The sequence below is a fragment of the Benincasa hispida genome, chromosome 1 (genome assembly GCF_009727055.1).
Source record: "Benincasa hispida cultivar B227 chromosome 1, ASM972705v1, whole genome shotgun sequence".
NCBI classification, from domain to species: domain Eukaryota; kingdom Viridiplantae; phylum Streptophyta; class Magnoliopsida; order Cucurbitales; family Cucurbitaceae; genus Benincasa; species Benincasa hispida.
In genome coordinates, this window is record NC_052349.1 from 36,226,233 (window position 1) to 36,245,853 (window position 19,621).

Here is a 19,621-nt window from a genome sequence, read left to right on the forward strand (position 1 = left end):
TCTTTATTTTATTTTATTATTATTATTTTATTTTTTTTTGTTGAAAGTTGGTAGTCTTTAGCTCTATTAAGAATGTTTGGACACTGAATTAATTATTTTAATTTGTGATTATTATAATTTATGAGTTATAATAATTTAGAAAATGTTTGGAGCAAAGAGTTATTTATTATAGTCTTAGGTTATTATAATTAGATTATAATAATTTGTATTTGATGTATAAATTATTTTAGTTTGAATTATAACAGTCTGTGTTTGGGGTGTAAACTATTTTAATTTGAGAATAAAATAGTAAATATTTTAGCAAAAAATAAAAAAAAATGATAAATATAAAATAGTAAAAACTATAGCAAATAGTAAGTATTGACCGTAACTAATTGGATGATATAAAATAGTATTTATGTAGCAAGAGGTGGTTATTATATAGCCTTAGGATAGTCCTTGCCTCAAACGTCCCCAAAACACCATTTGCTAAAGTATTTAGTATTTGCTACAATTTTTACTATTTTACCTTCATCGTTTTTTTATTCTCTGCTACAGTGTTTACTATTTTCTCCTCAAACTAAAATAATTTACATCTCAAACGCATTATATAACCCTAACTAAAACAATCTATACCCTAAACACAAACTATTATAACTTAACTATAATAACCAATTCGTTACCCCAAACACCCCCTTGTAGGTTATAATAGTTTGTGTTTAGGTTACAAACTATTTTAATATGAGTAGAAAATGATATTACGTAATGTAACAAAGAGGGAATAGTACTGCAATTAATTATAGTTTATAATAGTTAGAAACGATTATTATAATTGGAGCTCGAAACATAACGTGTTCCACCCATTGCCATAAATGAAAGGCCCAAATACTCAATCTTAGTTTAATTAGAAGGCACAAATAAGTTTGATAAGAAGATTAAAAAGAAAATCTATAGGTGTTATGTAGCGTATCAAAGAGTGAATGGTTATCCATTTGTAGATATATAGTTAATAAAAATAGATGAATGTAAAAGTTTTAATAGGTAAGTCTCTCTTGTTAACACGTGAACAAGAGTTAATAACGAAAAAATGGTAAAGTTAGCATTAAGTTGGGTATACAACAACTTTTAATTATGGTATTAATTGTGGATTGCAATAAATCCATAAGACAATTTAGACTATATACATATTATATATATTAGAGAAATTAAAGTATACATATTTTGGATAAATTTAATTGTCAAAATACAAACTTAATTAATAATGTAATTATAGGCATTGGCTCCACAACATGGCCATTTAATTAGCCTGAATGCAAGCTAATTAATGATGGGGCAATTCATGTGCAATAGCTAATTTTGTAGTACCAAAATGAAAAGTCGGTTGAATATTTTATTAACTAATAATTAATCAGGTGAAATATGATAATTTATTTTTCTAAAAATTATTATGTGATCAACATGTTAATTATAAAAATAGCTTCTTCGTACATTTTTCTTCTCTAACGAAAAATTAAAAATTTTAAAATTAGTTGAATTTTCCTTTTGAAACATTCTCTGTGTTTGTGTACTTTATTTAAGAAATAATTAGAATCCTAAGCAAGTTGTATGTAGTTCTCATTTGTCAGTATTAATTAGTCGACAGTATTTATTATTATTTTTTTTTTTTTAAAAAAAACAAGTTTCTTTCTGACAACTATGTTAAAAATATATATAATTACAAGTCGAGTCTCTATATTCAACTTTTATTTTAGCTTGATGTCCATTTTTTAAATATTCTGTTATTATCCTTGTGTTTGGATTAAAGTTTACCATTAAAATTAAAGGGTGACAATCAAAGGTTTCATAATTGTTACATATATGTATTATTTAAGTTGTAAATCAGCAAAACCTTAGGTTAATTTAGTTATTTCTTATGATTCATTCTTTGTATATTTATTTTTGTGTAATTTTCATTGTAAATTCATTCAAATTGCATCAATAGAATATCATGGTATTGGAGTTGAATATGATATTTTATTGATATTATCTGAATGAATTTACAATGAAAATTACATAAATAAATATATAAAGAATGAACCATATAAGACATCTAAATTAGCCTAAGATTTTGCTAATTTAAGACTCAAATTATACATATAGGGTAACAATAATAGTTAAAAGAACATAAACTTAGGTAACTGTTTCAAGCATCCAACTATGTTTATAAGATTTTTTTTTTTTTTTCAAATGTACTGAATTGTAATAGAGAGAATGGAATCTCACTTCAATCAACAAACACACAACAAAATATAAAATAAAACACGAGAATAAAGATATGCAACAAAACACACAAAATAAAAAGCACCCACAAATCAATGAAAAAAGATCCTAAAGAGAAGAGCCTACTTGAATCATCTCAATAGACGTTCCAAGCCACTTAAAACAACCAAAGGAAAATCTCAACCCGCACAACCTGACTGACTACTTAGGGAAGACACAAGGTAGCTTCATGTTACACTCTCTCCAAATATTATAAATATCATCACACCAAACAACTCTTCATATGTTATGTCATAACTGATTGTCCTCACTAAAATGAAAATTTTAGTTAAACTCAGTATCCCAATGAGAGATCTTATGGGAACGCTCTCATCACAAGAGCATATATCTACACAAATAGTATGACTAAAAAGACACCAAAGAGTACATTATCTCAAGACTCAACTCCATCTCTGTGAAAATATAGACATTAGGTATTATCAGAACACCAATAATAAGATCACACATTTATAACCGATCGATTTGGGGCAGGGAGATAGGCAATAAAAGAGTATCTAGGGATATTACATCTAAATCGGAGGAGGTTAACTAGCCCAAAGCACCACATGATGTCTAGACATAAGGACTCCAGGCATTGACAACTGAAAATACTCCATAACACAAGGGAGGAAGACCATATAATCCTCCCTCTCAACTAGTTCATTTACAATCGATTTAGCTTGTTTCAAAAAATTAACCAATCCTCCACAGTTAGAAGGCCAAGTCCATACCTAAATCTCTAACAAATAATTGTATCGATTAAAACCATAAACTTTTATAAGCATATAAAATTAATACCTCGACCAAGATTTCATTTTAAAATTATTAACGCATAATTTTCACACATATTAAGACTTCTTTAAATATAAAAACTAAAGTAATAAAATTTGAGAGAAATATTGGGATAAGAAAAATAGTAGTGAACTTTTTATTAATATGAGTGATTTTTTTTTTTTTTTTGCCTTCCTCTCTATTGAAGAAGAATTACGTGATAATTTTTTTTCTACTTTTGTTAAGTTTTTTAGGGAAAAATAATTTTAATTAAGTGATTTCGAGTAGATTTTTAATGGAATTAAGTAGAAAAAGTTATAAACCATTCCTAGAGAGTGTAGGTCAATTAATTTAGAAAATTTATGACATAAATTGATACAACTATTTGTTTAAAATTTTAATTGATACAACCTCAAAATTTAATGGATATAAATATAAACTTTTCCTAATTTTTAATAGAAAGAATAGGACGTCCATGAAATGTTTTAAGTTATAAAAATTACGGATCAAATAAACCTAATCCTTTCAATTATCAAATTCACAATTTTTAAGTTCGACAATAGAAATTTAAACTTTGATTTTTTAGTCGAAAACATATATTTTGTACCAGTTGAATTATGTTAATGTTGTGACAATATTGTTAGAACTTATCTCTTGATATTAAGTAATATTTTTGTTATTTGATTGCATTTAGTATAACAAATAAAAGTATGGAAGTTTGAACATCTAATATTATAACATAACAGATAACTGTTTAAGTTGTTTAATTAGTTTTTAATCTCAAGTGTATGACAGTAGGCCATACCATTGGTTTTAACAATGTCCCCCCTAATTTCTATTTTACCCCCAGAATTTGAGGCTTTATTTTTTTTATTTTTAATTTTTTAACAACCAAATTTGGGTTTATATTGTAGTAAAAAAAAAACCTTATTTTAACTCTCAATAAACTCATACCATATACTGCAGTCATATTATTATACTATTTATTCTATACGCACGTTTTTAGGCTAAATTAATAACACACATATATATATATATACTCTTGAGTTTCTAAAAAAAATAATAATAAAAATTAAATATTACCATTTATTTCAAAAATATTCTTCTACTCTTAAAAATTACAATATTACTCCCCAACATATATATTTTTAAAATTACTTTTCGAATAAAAATTCTTGAAATTTCGAATTGTTACCGAAATTTAGAATTGTGTGGTGATAAAACGATGATAAAGTGATCTAAATTTTCATTTTAAATCACTTTCACACCATTTCATGTCTTAATATATCCCTACCATTCTAAAAAATTTATACTCCAAGAATATTTTTTAAACGTTTTATGAAAGTTTAAGAGTATAGTATTGCAACTTTTGAAAGTTCAAAATTTTTTATTTAAATAAAATTTGAGATTAGTTGAATGTTTAGGATGTATATATATATATTAAATTGGGTAAGGTTTGATATATATATATATAAAAACTCTTTGGATAATCTCACCTGCCCCTAATGAGACAAGTTTTTGTGACATTAAAATTTGATTAAACTTATTAGATTTTATATAAACTCTATTGGATATATTTAATTAACTAATTAGGCATAGAAGACAAAAGCTTCCAAAAGAGCAGTGCTAATTATTTTGTTCCACTCACTAATGGAAAGGAAAAGAATTTTATTTATTTATTATTTGGGAGAGAACATTGTGGACCATAATATAATTTATTTATATATGTAGGAAAGTTAGGTTTGTATGCATGAGGGGAGGACCAAGGGGACAAGGAAAGTGAGATATCTTTTGGTAGCCCTTTTTCACTTTTATTTTTCTTTGCTTTTTGGACCACAAAATAAAATAAAATTGTATTTTCCCAATGGTGCTATATTAATATCTTCAGTGGGTCTCACATATATCCCATTACAATAGTATTGATTCAATTATTTCTTTTATATGGGTTTGTTATTTGGACATTTTCTAATTAATTCTATGGCGTGACAACAATGTTTTCTCATTTATTTCCTGTTCTTCCTATTAAGTTAATAATGTATTACACCCACGAGTTAGTTCTACCCCAATAAACCCTACATTATATAATTTCACAATAACTTTCACATATACATAATAACCCTCATTATTCAAAAACAAACTCTCCCAACACCAACTAAATATACTCAAACATACTTTTTATAATACTCCATTTCATATCTTTCGAGTTCCAATTATAATAATTTATATTTTCAACTTGATGGTATTTTTAAGGTTAATAATTAGAGGCAAATATAAAAATAACAATAAGACCTAAAGTATTTGCATATATGATACAAATTAAATTTTTTTGTAGATATAACAAATTTATATTTTGCTTTCGAAGTCTATCAGTGATAGACCATATCGCTAGTAAGAGTCTATTGATTATAGACCATATCATTGTTAGAAGTCTATCACCAATAGATTTTACTATATTTACAATTATTTAAAAATGTTGCTATACACTTAATTATTATCTCTAAATGTGATACTCAATGTAATTACCCTATTAATTAAGTGTATAGTATCATTTTAAAATATTGCAAATATAACAAAATCTATTGGTGATAGACTCTATTGTTGATAGACTTTTATTAGTGATAGACTCCTATTAGTAATATAATCTATCTCTGATAAACTTCGATAGCTGAATCTAAATTTTACTATATTTATAGATTTTTTTTTGTATTGTGCCATATCTGCTAATATTTTTTGTTTGATTGCTATATTTACAATCATCTATTTCAACTATTATAACATACAATTAACTACAATATTACTATTTCTACTTATCATCTCCGCATTCCCTCTTTGTCATCGTATTTACTATTTCTTACTCGGACTAAAATAGTATATACTTTAAACACAGACTATAAAATTCAAATTAAAATAGTATGCATCCAAAATATAGATTAATATAACTTACAAACTATTATAATCTATATATTATTAGCAAACTCAGTGTCCCAAAGATTCCAAAAGTGATATTCAATCATTCATCATAAAATATCTTATTGATTATCATGTCATTTTTAAAACCAATCCATTCATTATGAATTATCACGTCAGTTTCAAAGTGATCTATTCATCATATGTGATTATGTGAAGGGCGAGAAAAGCACAGAATAGAAAAATGGAAGACATTCGTTAAGTTGAGCCTAATTAATGCTATTAGCTCAATGATCCTTAATGAATTGAGATGGGTTTTTGAGAAGTGGTCCAATCCAAGACTTCAAAGTGTCAAAAATGCAAGAACAAAAAACAAAAGGGCAAAAAGGCAAAATGGATACTGTCATTTGCATTTGCTATGTAGTAGTGTTTTGGGCTGTGGGAGGGATTGAGCTGGTGAAAGGTCAATGTCCAATCTGATCTTTTGACTCAGAAACAAGGCAGCTTTTGTTTTTCCCCTTTTGTGTTTGTTCTTTCATGGCGGAACCTAACATTGAATTGGCAGAAAAAACAGGTGGGAGATAAATTGACTTTTGCCTCCCCCTTTACCCTCCTATCGTTCTTCTAGATGATACGATATTAAATTGAAATGTTTTGAATTTGTTGTTTAGCACTTCGAAAGATCAAATATGGAAGTCTCACGATTCGACAACGAGCCGAGGTCTAATAGCGGCATGCCTTGGCGGAGTTTGAAAGTGTTACCCCAAAACCTAAATTATTTACGTATTTGTCATCTTAAGATAAATTACGTTTATGAGCCTAAGGTTTAGAGAGTGTGTTATATAAACTCTCTAAATTTGAGAGGTGTCATTCATTCTGTAATCTGTAACATTCTCTAATGAAATTGTTTCTCCTCGCCTTGTGAACGTAGCTAACACGTTGTTAACGAATCGCGTAAATCTGTTACAATAAATTTATCTTACTTCATCATATTAAATTTTTAGGTCAATCAGTGATTTAAGATGGTATCAAAGTAGATTGGTTCATAAAAACAGGTAAAACTTAAGTTTTTGCCGATCAATGATTTAAGTCATTCATTATACTTTCTCCAATTTTTGACTGTTGAATTGCAAGAAAAAGAAGGCCAAAAAATCAAGGGCAGAGATGGTAGTTGCGTCATAACAAATTCAAACATAGCAGCACCAGCTGCTACGGCGGTGGGCAGTTGCCGTGGCTTTAGGTACACGCCACCGCATGTCCTTATTTTCTGTTTGGTTCAAAAATGCCTAAACAACCCTGAAACTAATTTTGTCTTCAACCTTCTTTTATCCTACATTTCATGGAAGCCTTGTTCATATTAATTGTATTGAAGAATGGGCTATGAAATGGAAGGGATGGGTGGTTGTTTGCAAGTTGCAGCCAAAGTGTTTGATGAAATGCCTGAGAGAAGATGAAGCCGAAATTTGAGGAGAAAAGAAATGGGAAGTTGAGTTTTTGGGTCAATGAAGAAGCAAACAATATGGATGTATGAAATTTAAATTGATTTTGATTAATAATGGGTCAGAGTTTTGAAGGGATAATGTTAACTTTGTCGGCTGGTCTTTTATCATTTACATGCTGGATTTTTCTAAATTCTTGTGTTCTATGACTGCGATGGTTTGCAGCAGCTGCTGCTTTGCTTGCCTGCCTGCCTTTCCCTCTTTCTAACAAACAAAATTTGACTCTTCAATTGGCAGCCTCCTTTTGTTTATTATTTTCAACACATCAATATGGACGGTTACTCTATATCATTTTAAATTTTAAGACTACTTAATCATTTTATAGCAGAACACATCTGCCTGACTTGAACTCAAACGTGTCATTTATATTCTTAATTAATATATTGGTACAGGATTTTGAACACATGACCTCCTAAATCACATATTTTAATATTATATTAAATTACTAATTGATCTAAAAGTTTAAATTGATGGTGAATAAAGAAATATCATTCCACCTAACTTATACACTTTGGATTTCTTTATAAACGGTAGATTTTAATTTTTTTTCAAATTCACTTTGTATATTCATGAGTTTGTTAAATCCAAGGACCTAAACTTAACATTTTTGTTGAATAAAAATAAAAAATCATAATATATCATATTTTGAGTATTTTGAAGAATATGTTAGCAATTTGTAGAAAAAAAAAAAAAATTATAACAACACATTGATAAGTATATTAAAAAATAATTACAAAAAAAGACAGACCAAAGAAGTTTTTATTGGTTTAAGTATAACTAGTTAACGGATTTCACGCAATCATTTTGGACCTATCTCTTTATATTAAAATATTAATGGAGAAATTGTACTTCCATTTAAATTTTTTATTATTCATTAATGGGTCTCATCTAAATTATTTTTTAAAGAGTCAAAATCAATGGTGATGGAGCCCAAGAAATAGTATAGTAATGGTTATAGAAGGAAACAATAAAAACAAACATCAAATTTTATAACTTCATATTGTTTTTTCATCAAGGGAAAATGGACAAAAAAATAACTAATAATTAAAACCCGTTTGTTTGTCTTGTGGAAATGGCAAAACGGGTTGTTACTTAATTCAAATAATGGAGCAACAGATTCCAAACACTAACCAATCAAAAAACTCATAGGATAAAATTTGCAGAGGAAATTATATTCTAAAAGAGAAATAATATATAATCATCCTAGGATGGCTTAGTTGTAAATAAAGAATATGGATTTGATAAAGGATTAAAATGAAATAAGTTTAATTCATGACAATCATCTAATTAAGATTTAATATCTTACGAGTTTCTTTGAATCAAAATATTGTATGATCAGATGAGTTGTTCTTTATGATTAGTCTAATTATATATAAGTTGGTACAAAAACTAACGAATATAAACAAAAATAGAGAAATAATATATTAAATTGTATATTCATTTTGACAAGTATCGCATGTGGAAAACAAGTTATTGGGAACTGTAGGGTGATCCCACGACTCGTCTCAAGAAAATTTTTAGTACCACGATAGTATAAAATTTTTTCATACTATCTTGATTCATTGCTTGCCATAAAAATAAAATTTAAGAATCATGTGTAATCTACCAAATAAATAAATAATAAATTAATAAATTATTTGATTATGATAATGAGTGAAAATACAAAGTATTATGATATTACTAGAAATTTTCAAGTTTGTCAATCCCCTGTCAACACTTTACTGGAAAGCAATCTCTTGGTTGTTTGATGCCAATCAATTACCTTTTCATTAATAATTAACTATGTTCTTAGTTTGAATAAATATTTTAAGGTCAAAATACACCTTTTGACTCAAATATTTTCATTCAAATAATGATTTATTTCTTAAAGTTTATTATACCATCATTTATTATTTTTTTTTTTTAAAAGTATATAACCATTTAGAATCTCTTAAATTAATTATTATAATCACTAATTCGTTGGATTATAATAGTCTATATTTGAAATATAGACTATTTTAGTCTGATTATAAATGATGTTTGAAAAATACCGTAAAAGAAAATTCAATAGTAAAATAATCTAGAGACTATTATAATCTAATTAAGTCTCCAAATTACTCAAAGTGTATTACTTTTTTAAACTTGAAAATTAAATAGAAATTAATGGTAAAACTTAGACCCTAAAATGCTTTTTATTTTATTTTATTTTATTTTTTGCCCTCTAATAGTTTGTGAAAAGGCAAAAACAAAATTGGAGGGAAGAGAAAAGACCTAACCTTCCACATGCTCATCTCACTTGCTGCAATGTCTACGTGTTGTGGGCCCTCCTTTGTCCCCATTTTCCCCTACATTTCCTTTCCACAGACAAAATTCCTCTCTCTCTCTACACTCCGTATAATTCCGTAAGCTTCCTCCCAACTCCCACTTTCTCTATCTCTCTCTTCTCCATTTTTTTAATTTTTTAATTTTTTAATTTAAAAAAAAACCCTTTTCCCCTACCCCACCCAGCTGGGTCCCGACCCAGTCAACCTTCCTACGTGGCACTCCCCCCCTTCTATATATAAGCCCCCTCGCCCTTCTCCTCCACCGCCCCATCTCACTCATTTCCCATTCTTCTTCTTCTTCTTCTTCTTCTTCTTCCTCTTCCTTCCTCCCATGGCTGTCCATTCTTCTCTCTCTTCACCTCTCGGCCCTCCCGCCTGTGAAAACGACGCCAAGCCTCTTCAATTCATTGACCAAATGACTCGCAACGCCGACGCCGTCCAACACACCGTCCTCGCCGAAATCTTGTCCAGAAACGCCTCCACCGAGTACCTCCGCCGTTACTCCCTCGACGGCGCCACCGATCCACAAACCTTCAAAGCTAAACTCCCCGTCATCACTTACGAAGATCTCCAGCCCGAAATCCAACGGATTGCTAGTGGAGATCGCTCCCCGATTCTCTCCTCCCATCCTATCTCCGAGTTCCTCACTAGGTATATATACTCAAAATTCAACAAACATAATTCTTTCAATACCCCAATCCCATTTACTGATTGATTTGCTTTGTTTTGCAGTTCTGGTACTTCTGCCGGTGAAAGAAAACTTATGCCGACGATTAAGGAAGAACTGGATCGTCGTCAACTTCTCTACAGTCTTCTCATGCCAGTTATGAACCTGTAAGTGAAAGCAACAATGGCGAATTAATGGCGAATTTGAATTATTATTAAAATTAAAACCGCGTAGAGTTTAATTTAATTTAATTTTTGACAGCTATGTGCCTGGGTTGGATAAAGGCAAGGGGCTTTACTTCTTGTTTGTGAAATCGGAGACGAGGACTCCGGGTGGGCTCTTGGCCCGACCCGTTTTGACGAGCTATTACAAAAGTGACCATTTCAAGACCCGACCCTACGACCCGTTTATGGTTTATACCAGCCCTAATGAAGCCATTCTTTGCCCCGATTCCTTCCAGAGCATGTACACTCAGATGCTCTGTGGTCTTCTCCAACGCCACCAAGTCCTCCGCCTCGGCGCCGTCTTCGCCTCCGGCTTACTCCGAGCCATCCGCTTTCTTCAATTGAATTGGCAGGATCTCGCTACTGATATCCGCAACGGAACGTTGAATTCGAGAATCACCGATCCGTCGTTGAGAGATTGCATCGAGAAGATCCTGAAGCCGGACGCGGAACTGGCGGATTTCCTTTCGGATGAATGTTCGAAGGAGGACTGGGAGGGAATCGTGACGAGGATTTGGCCGAAAACAAAGTACCTCGACGTGATCGTCACCGGAGCGATGGCGCAGTACATTCCAACGCTCGATTACTACAGCGGCGGATTACCTCTGGCTTGCACCATGTACGCATCGTCCGAGTGTTATTTCGGACTGAATCTGAACCCTATGTGTAAACCATCAGAGGTTTCGTACACTATAATGCCAAACATGGCGTACTTCGAGTTCCTCCCTCACGAACCAAATTCCGGAAACGATTCGCCTCCAAAACTCGTCGACTTAGTAGATGTGGAGGTCGGAAAAGAATACGAACTAGTAATCACAACATACGCCGGATTATACCGGTACCGCGTCGGCGACATACTCCGGGTGACCGGATTCCACAACGCGGCGCCGCAATTCCACTTCGTGAGGAGGAAGAACGTGGTGCTGAGTATTGACTCGGACAAAACAGACGAAGCAGAGTTGCAGAAAGCGGTGGAGAAGGCGTCGGAGTTGTTGAAGGAATGGAAGACGAGCGTGGTGGAGTACACGAGTTACGCAGAGACGAAGACGATTCCTGGACATTACGTGATATACTGGGAATTGATGGTGAAAGAAGCGACGGAGGAAGGGAAATGGCCGAGCAAAGAAGTGATGGAACAGTGCTGCTTAGCAATGGAGGAATCACTGAACTCAGTTTATCGGCAAGGGAGAGTTGCAGATAATTCGATCGGAGCTTTAGAAATCAGAGTGGTGAAGAGCGGAACATTTGAAGAACTGATGGATTACGCCATTTCAAGAGGAGCGTCTATCAACCAATATAAGGTTCCGAGGTGTGTGAATTTTACTCCTATTATGGAACTTCTCGATTCTAGAGTAGTATCGGCGCACTTTAGTCCTGCTCTGCCACATTGGACTCCAGCTAGGACACGCTAATTTCTTTCTTCTTTTGTTTTTTTTTTCCCTTTATTTTCTTTTTCTAAAATTTGGGAAAGAAAATGAAAAATGTAGGATTGTATTAGGAGGGCAGTCTGTATTGTACTGTACTGTATGAATCTTGTTCTCATAACTAAATTATTGAAAAATCACATTTGTTTACTTTATATAAAAGATGTTAAAATCCTTCAGGTCTCGAACTTTCAAAAGATGGAAAGTTTAGACATTATTTGATTTTTGTGTTTTTAAAATTTGAACTTATAAATATTATTTTCACGAGTAAGTTGTTTTTTTTTTTTTTCATTTTCTACTCATGTTTCCAAAATTTAAATAAATTTTGAAAATTTGCTTTATTATTTATTTCTGACTGATGTTTTAAAAAATTAAATTAAATTGTGAAAATTAAAAGAAAAAGAAAATTTAAAGAATTTATTTTTGTTTTTAAATTTGTCTACGAAATTCGAATTCTTTATTGAGAAAATAAACTTAATTTTATAAAAAAAAAACAAATAGTTATTAAATGATGTTTTTTTTTTAAAAAAAAATTAGAACATGAGCTGTATTCAACTTTTTTATTATTATTATTACAAGAAATGTGAGAACTATTATATACAATTTAGAAGAAAATGATTTTAAAAGCAGAAAATTAAAAATTAATTATTTTTTTAAATGAAATTTATGAGGGATTTATAAGAGAAGAGGTTAGAAATTTATGGACTTTGAAACTAAATTTGTAATTTAACACAATAACAAAGGATGGTCTATGGTACATAAAATACGGATTGTTTTGGTTGATAGATTGGATTTGGAATATTTTGAAAAAAGGTTTGTTGATTAAGAAATGACAAGACTTTATTTTATGCACGTATGACAATTTGAATAGTTGAGATAAGTAGCAAAAATCACTTTATTAACATCTCATCAGTAACACGTGTCAAGTACTACTAACACATACCTTGTTAAATAAAAAGTAGATACAATTGTGAGAATTAAAATCAAATAATTTTGTATGCTAACTCATTTGAAAATGATTTGATTTTGGATAATTAAACCTATTTCTTTTAACAGAATTTTTTGTTAAGTAAAAGAGTGAAATTATTAGTGAAATTTTAAATTTCCAAAGCAAAATTCTGAAAATTACTCTTTTGCTAAGTTTGAAACATGGGTTATGGGGTGCGGTATTTGGATAAGGAATGAAACTTTAATGAATTTGGAGGCCGAAAAGGCAGTAAGCAAAAAGTAAAGTTCAAACTTCAAATTGAAGTGAAATCGAAAGGTTGTCTCCAATATGGCTTGTTTTAGTTTCAGCATCATAACGTTATGATATAACTTTAAGAAAAGCCTTTAACAGTGAATATTCAATGAACCCAACACTTGACTTTTCATCATTTAAATTTACATACTTATCCACTCATTTCTCCCTCTCCACTCGCACATTATAAACCTATTTTCACCAACTCATTTCTTTCCATTTTCCCCATTTTGTCCTGAATTTTAAAGTAATTATTTTTGTTAATACGTGAGAGTATGTATTAAGTATCAACATGTTTGTGCTTCGAATCTCCCACTTCCTTTTATACTAAAAAAAAGTAACTAATCTTATTTAGAAGATAAGGTTTTCTATAAGTGTGATACTAAGTTCAACATCCTCCAATATTTTAGTCAATATTAGATTAGAATATTGTAGTCAAATATTGATTTGCGTATTTTTAATGATGTATGTGATTCTCTATTATATTTTTTGTTACACCTAACAAATAGTAAACATTATAATAAAAGGAAGATTTGGAATAGTAATATTATAATTAATTGTATGTTATAATAGTTGGAGATACCAACTTTTATAATTGTAGCCCCAAACATAGAGTGTGCACTTGAAGTTGGAGGCCCAACAACTCTTCAGTCCTTGATGATTAAGGTACCAACTATGAATTTATAATGTTAAGGAGGAATCAAACCTCTCACCCCTATGGTGTTTGGCTACCAACACTTGGATGATCAAGTTAATAATCAATTAGAGAGAAAGCTAGAAACAAGAGAATTCGTGATGATTTTCAACATGCCTCAAATGTCTCGAGCCTTTTTTATTATATAGAAAAATGGTTTCGTAATGGTCACTTGGTTAGTTAACTAATCTGACATTTACTAACTTAATCTGGCTGTTACAGGTAGATCCAAACACACGTAGTTTGCTTATTAGACGAACATTTTATGATAATTGGTTTGCCATGGTCTACCCTATTGGCCTCCTTATGCTTGAGTCGACCTTCATATTTAAGTATTATTTTTCTCTTATAATTGACTGGCCCTATGAATGTTTTCATGAAGTCTACAAAGTTATGGCCGCTATGATCTTAATTTTCATGGTTGACCTTAAGACCCGGGCATCATAGTTCTTGTTGATCTTATGAAGCAAATTGATCTATTTAGTTCTAATGGTCTAACTTATGGGTTGGATATCATACTTAGTTAAATAAAACCATTCTCTTGAAATGATCAAGTGGTTCATCCCCTTATAGCTAACTACTTAGCCATATTTCTTACTCACGACAACTGATTACGAGACTTTTTTTTCTTTATGTTCTCTATATTCAAGTACCTAGTAGTTAGATATAAAATAATTTTTTCCTAAACATTTGGGAAGGAAGTAACATTGCAAGGGTTTGAACACAAATTTTTCTGAACCACATGTTCGGACAACATCTTAAATCACTGATTGACCAAAAAACTTAAACTAATAGGTAAAGATAAATTTAGTTATATATCATTAACACTGTCAAATACTTTTTAAAGTTAAACCTAAATGCTTTGAAAAATTCAAAATTTATTAGATCAAACTTAAAAATTCTAAGAACAAAACACATGTAATTAAAGGATTGGAATTATATTATAATTTCCTTTCCCCTGCACCAAGTAATGATTTTACGAGGTTGCTCTCACATTTCCCATAATGTTCGACCAAAACTGTCCCCTTTGACTCCCCTCTTTCTCACGTTTAAAAATTTAATTTCAAATTTTACAATTATGGGGAACGCCACCCATATTTTCCTCAATATATATATATATATATATATTCGACCAAGTCAAAGAGCATCAAGCTATCTAGAGATTTGTGCATCCTCCAAAGGGAATGTAAAGCCCTCGAATCTCGAGTTGACCACTCGAGCTCGCCTCTTTTCGTTCGAAGAAAAATGATTGAGTCGAGCTCGTCATCTTTGTGCATCCTCGAAAGAGAAAATAAAACCCTCGTGTCTCGAGTCGACAAGGAAAATGACTGAACCGAGCCAGCCATCCGACACCATGCGATCTTGAGGTGTACCTCTACTTTAACATTGTTGAATGTCGATATTACACATATCCCAAACGAACATTAGAGAACGAACCTTATAAATAGTCCCATATCAACAACCTCAAAGTGATAAACAATACTTCGAGTGTTTGGCTGAACTAAACAATTCTTATATTAACTTAGACATCAAAGTGTGATGGATTCGAAACCTCAACGACTCGACCCATATGCACTTGCAAGCCCAAGAGGAGTCTCGTCATAAGGTCCAAAACTATGACGAGATCTGTGCACCAACGACAACTATTTAGCTTAAAAAAAACTTGAAAAATCAAATATATTTTTTTGCCTTTTTTTCTATTAGTTATTATACATTGAAAATTTGGATGTTTATACAAGATTACTAACACCTCTTAAAAGAAAACTTCAAAACTTAGCCCATTTTTCAAGAAAAATGAGTTGTGTACTATTGTCTATTTATCACATTAATACTCCTCCATCATCTTTATTCTCAATCCTCGGTATTCATATCATTCTTTTAGTTGTAGATCACAATTTCGGATAAAACAAGAGTAGAATTATCCCAAATTCTAAATTTTTGTGTCAAATACCTCATTACAATCAAAACTTTTAAAATATTGAAGAACGATAAAACTAATAAATTAAAAAAAAAAAAAAATTTTGGTTGAAAAATGGCTAGAAATAATCTAAAAAAGTTTTCATCTTTCACAATTAGCACATTTTTTGGCAATTCGTTATAATAATTTTTCTCGATCGATATTGATCTCGAGATTCAAATAAAAATTTGACTTTTTTTCATCGCATATCCAAACTATCATTTGTTTTGGGCTTTCTTGTGGATTATAGGCTAAGACGAACACTAGGATTGTATGTAATCTTTCTCAAGTGTCACACAATATCTACTGTTCTTCAAATTTTAAGGAATTTTAGGGGTACTAATGGTTTATTTTAATATTTATGATGAATCAAATATTCATCCTTATTCTTCTTAAAGATTTCCAAAATAACTATATTTATATTTTTAATATTTATGATGAATCAAATCTTCATTAGTTGGGTGATTCTTACGAAGGAAAGATTTCCAAAGTATTTTGAAAGATTACATGATTTGGAAAAGACAAAATGATGTAGCCTAAGGATAAAATGAGAGAAATCTCCAAAAATAAAATCAAAGTTTTTATTATCAATTAAAAGTTTTATGATTTCTCTATTTATAAAAAATTAAAAAGCACATTAATCTTAATCTTAATTAATCAAAGAAACTAATCATAATGTTAATAAACTAAGAACACTAATCCTAATCTTAATTAATAATGGAAACTAATTCTAATCATAATGAATTAAGTTTTTGGTCAAGATACCCTAATTTATCACAATCCTACCATATCCTTCCATCCTTAAAAAAAAAATGTTTTAAAAAGAAAATGGAGAATACAAAGTTTTTTTTTTCTCCCGATGATTACAAAAATTCTAAGCAAAATCATTGGCACGTGGAAATATTGCATTTCAACTAAAAAGATTAAAGGAGCCCATGAAAAAAATATGAGAATTGTAGAGCATGACCATCATAAAAAATTTTAGTTGGTTTAAGACAACTGCCACCAAAATTTTGCTCAACCATTTTAGCTTAACTATGACATAGATGAATCAAATTCTACAAAATATTACATGAATCCAAAAAAAATTACATAAAATCCCGATCTTTGTTCTGGTCGAGATTACACTAACAAAAAAAATGATAGTTTAGATGTACGATAAAGATGAGTTGAATTTTTATTAGAATCTTGGAGTCAGTCTCAATTGGAAATGATTGAAAAAAACTATTTCAACGAGTCTTCCAAAAAGATGCTAGTTGTGAAAGATAGAAATATTCAAGGGTTATTTTTTTTTTTTGACATTTTTTCGAATTTTTTTGTATGGATGACCTTAATTTTGTAGTCATATTGCTGTTTATCTCAAAATTTAAAATTAATGAAGTATTGTCTTTCCCATTGTAAGAACGCATCAAGAGTGTGTTGCTTTCCCTCCCTCCCTTGCGCTCTCGAGTTCAACTAATCCCATATAATAATGCTCTCACACGCTAGGGTTCTACCTCCCTTACTCCCGCACTCTCATGCTCTTCATCTCACTCCCTCATCTTCTTTCTCATTCTCTCATTCATGCTCGTACCTGTTATTCTGAACCTTCACTAATGGTGTGCAAGAGATACAATATGGATAATCATCATGTTCCTAGGACGCTCTTACAATATGAAGATGGTCATATTTCATTATTTTAGAAAAATGAGATATGAATACGAACTTTGGGTCATCTGTTAAAAAAAGTAGAGATAAATTTATATTTTTATTAGTTAAAGGAATCCTAGGGTGATGAATTGATTATTATTATTTAAAAAAAAAATTAAAAATGTTTTGTGATGCTAAAAAAATACACAGTATGACTTGACACAATCCAAAAAGTATACTTTATAGTGCTAAAACACAAAATGAACTAACATTCAAAAGTAAACCAACTCAATTAAAAGAAATGAAAAACTTAAGAAAGCCTTTTTGTAATGATGTTGATGAGAAGCAAATCAAATCAATATGCATATACATATTATTAGAAATTAATTTGGCCTCGATGCAAAGAACCCAATTATGATATTATTCTTCATGCCTCTTTTTTTTTTTTTTTTTTTGAGTTTTGTACTTTTTCATATATATACTTCACACTCCTTTGAAAACATCATTTTCGAACTTGAAAAATGAAAAGGCTTATCTTGCTTTTTGAATCATGCAGGCATTTTAAGCTATAGTAATAGGAGAAATTTTGAATTTTGTACTAAGTTAATTAATTGTAATTAGGTCAATTAGTAATTTTATTGGTTTAATGTTCCTACGCACTTGGATCTCGTATGAGCTGGGTTATGCTATGAGTGTCAAGTGGCTTTGACCTTTGACCCGTCTTTCCCTACTCTAATCTCGAGATAATCTGAGCTAACTTGCATAAAAGATCGTTACACCAATGTGGTGTCGAGTGAAAAACACTAGAAAAGTGCTTTCTTTGGCTTATATTTTTTTTCTTGTTTTTATATGTTAATTGTGAGTTTCGATGCGTTTTTATATTAAATTATTGGTAACAAACATTTAGATGGAATACAAAGAGATTAGAAATTAGGTGAAAGAAAAGATTGACTTTGAAAGAGGTAATTAGATAAAAGACTTATAGATCTAGGTATTGTGTTAATTTGTTCAAGAATTAAAGCAATTAAGTTTGGTAGACCCTTTGGTGAGAGCTATTATCTGGGACGTCTCTTTGTTAAAAATCTCCATATTTGATCACTTTACTTGCTTTCTTCGGATTAGTTTACTTTATTTGCATCAAAGTTGATCCCTAATAGATAATGATGGTCTTCTCATTCACCAAATGTTTCAATTTTGACAAAACATCTGGCAAACATCAACAGAAAAACAATCTCATAAAATTTTCACAACTAATGATGAACATCAATATGAAATAAAATAATTTTTTTCCCCTCTTCTATATGAATTTACAAATTTGTTGCAAAACAATGTAAAATAATTTAATCGTATATATGTTTAAAAGCAAATATGGCTGTAATCACATCTGGACAAGTTGGCACGTTTCATCCAACGGCGCGTGGGGTAGCGCTGTATCGTTACCTTTTCAGATGGATTTTCGGCCCAAATCAGTTGGCTCACGGCCCACGAGTGAGTGGTAAACGACGGTTTCTTCAAACTCCCCTCCTCTTGAAACAAATTTTCAATTACTTCAATTCCCCTGCTCTTGATCGGTTTGAACTTGAAGGAAATTTTTGAACAACAATATTTTCTGTAAACGGACAGTCGAGCAGTAATAATAAGATCATGAATGAAAATGGAATTAAAGGATGTGATTTGGTCTTATATGTAAAGACGAAGGACGAAGGAAGGATGTGACCATCTTTGAGAATGGTTGGGAGGAGGTGATTTGAGAATGAAGGAGAGGATCATCAATAAAGTGATACCGGATCTTCTTCCCATTTTAATGGTGGATGATATTAGATATGAATTTGGTAAGTTGGTCTTTGATTCGTGCGATGAAAAATTAATGGGCAGAGTTCTGCAATTCATTGCGCTTTCAGAAGATATACTCTTCCTTTCTGTTCCCACCAATGTCTTTGGGTATTCTTTTTCCTTCCATTTCTATATAATTTTATTTTAGTTTTCTGTTCATTATAAATATTCTTGTTTTTCTTCCATTCTTTTTTGA

General features: G+C 30.7%; 1 protein-coding gene across 1 annotated transcript; it reads left to right on the forward strand.

Annotated features, from left to right (window-relative positions):
- The first annotated feature begins 10,010 nt into the window (after window positions 1–10,010).
- Window positions 10,011–12,247, forward strand: LOC120069836 (probable indole-3-acetic acid-amido synthetase GH3.1). The gene is made up of 3 exons (XM_039021655.1): window positions 10,011–10,408; window positions 10,490–10,591; window positions 10,686–12,247. The coding sequence occupies exons 1-3, from the start codon at window positions 10,089–10,091 to the stop codon at window positions 12,058–12,060; spliced, it is 1,797 nt and encodes a 598-aa protein (XP_038877583.1). The 5' UTR covers window positions 10,011–10,088; the 3' UTR covers window positions 12,061–12,247.
- Window positions 12,248–19,621: the final 7,374 nt, after the last annotated feature.

Excerpts from the sequence above, each read along its gene's own strand:
- LOC120069836 (XM_039021655.1), top strand. The coding sequence starts at position 10,089 with ATGGCTGTCCATTCTTCTCTCTCTTCACCTCTCGGCCCTCCCGCCTGT. Across the intron at positions 10,409-10,489 it reads ATCTCCGAGTTCCTCACTAG|TTCTGGTACTTCTGCCGGTG; the intron begins GTATATATACTC and ends TTTGTTTTGCAG. Across the intron at positions 10,592-10,685 it reads CTCATGCCAGTTATGAACCT|CTATGTGCCTGGGTTGGATA; the intron begins GTAAGTGAAAGC and ends AATTTTTGACAG.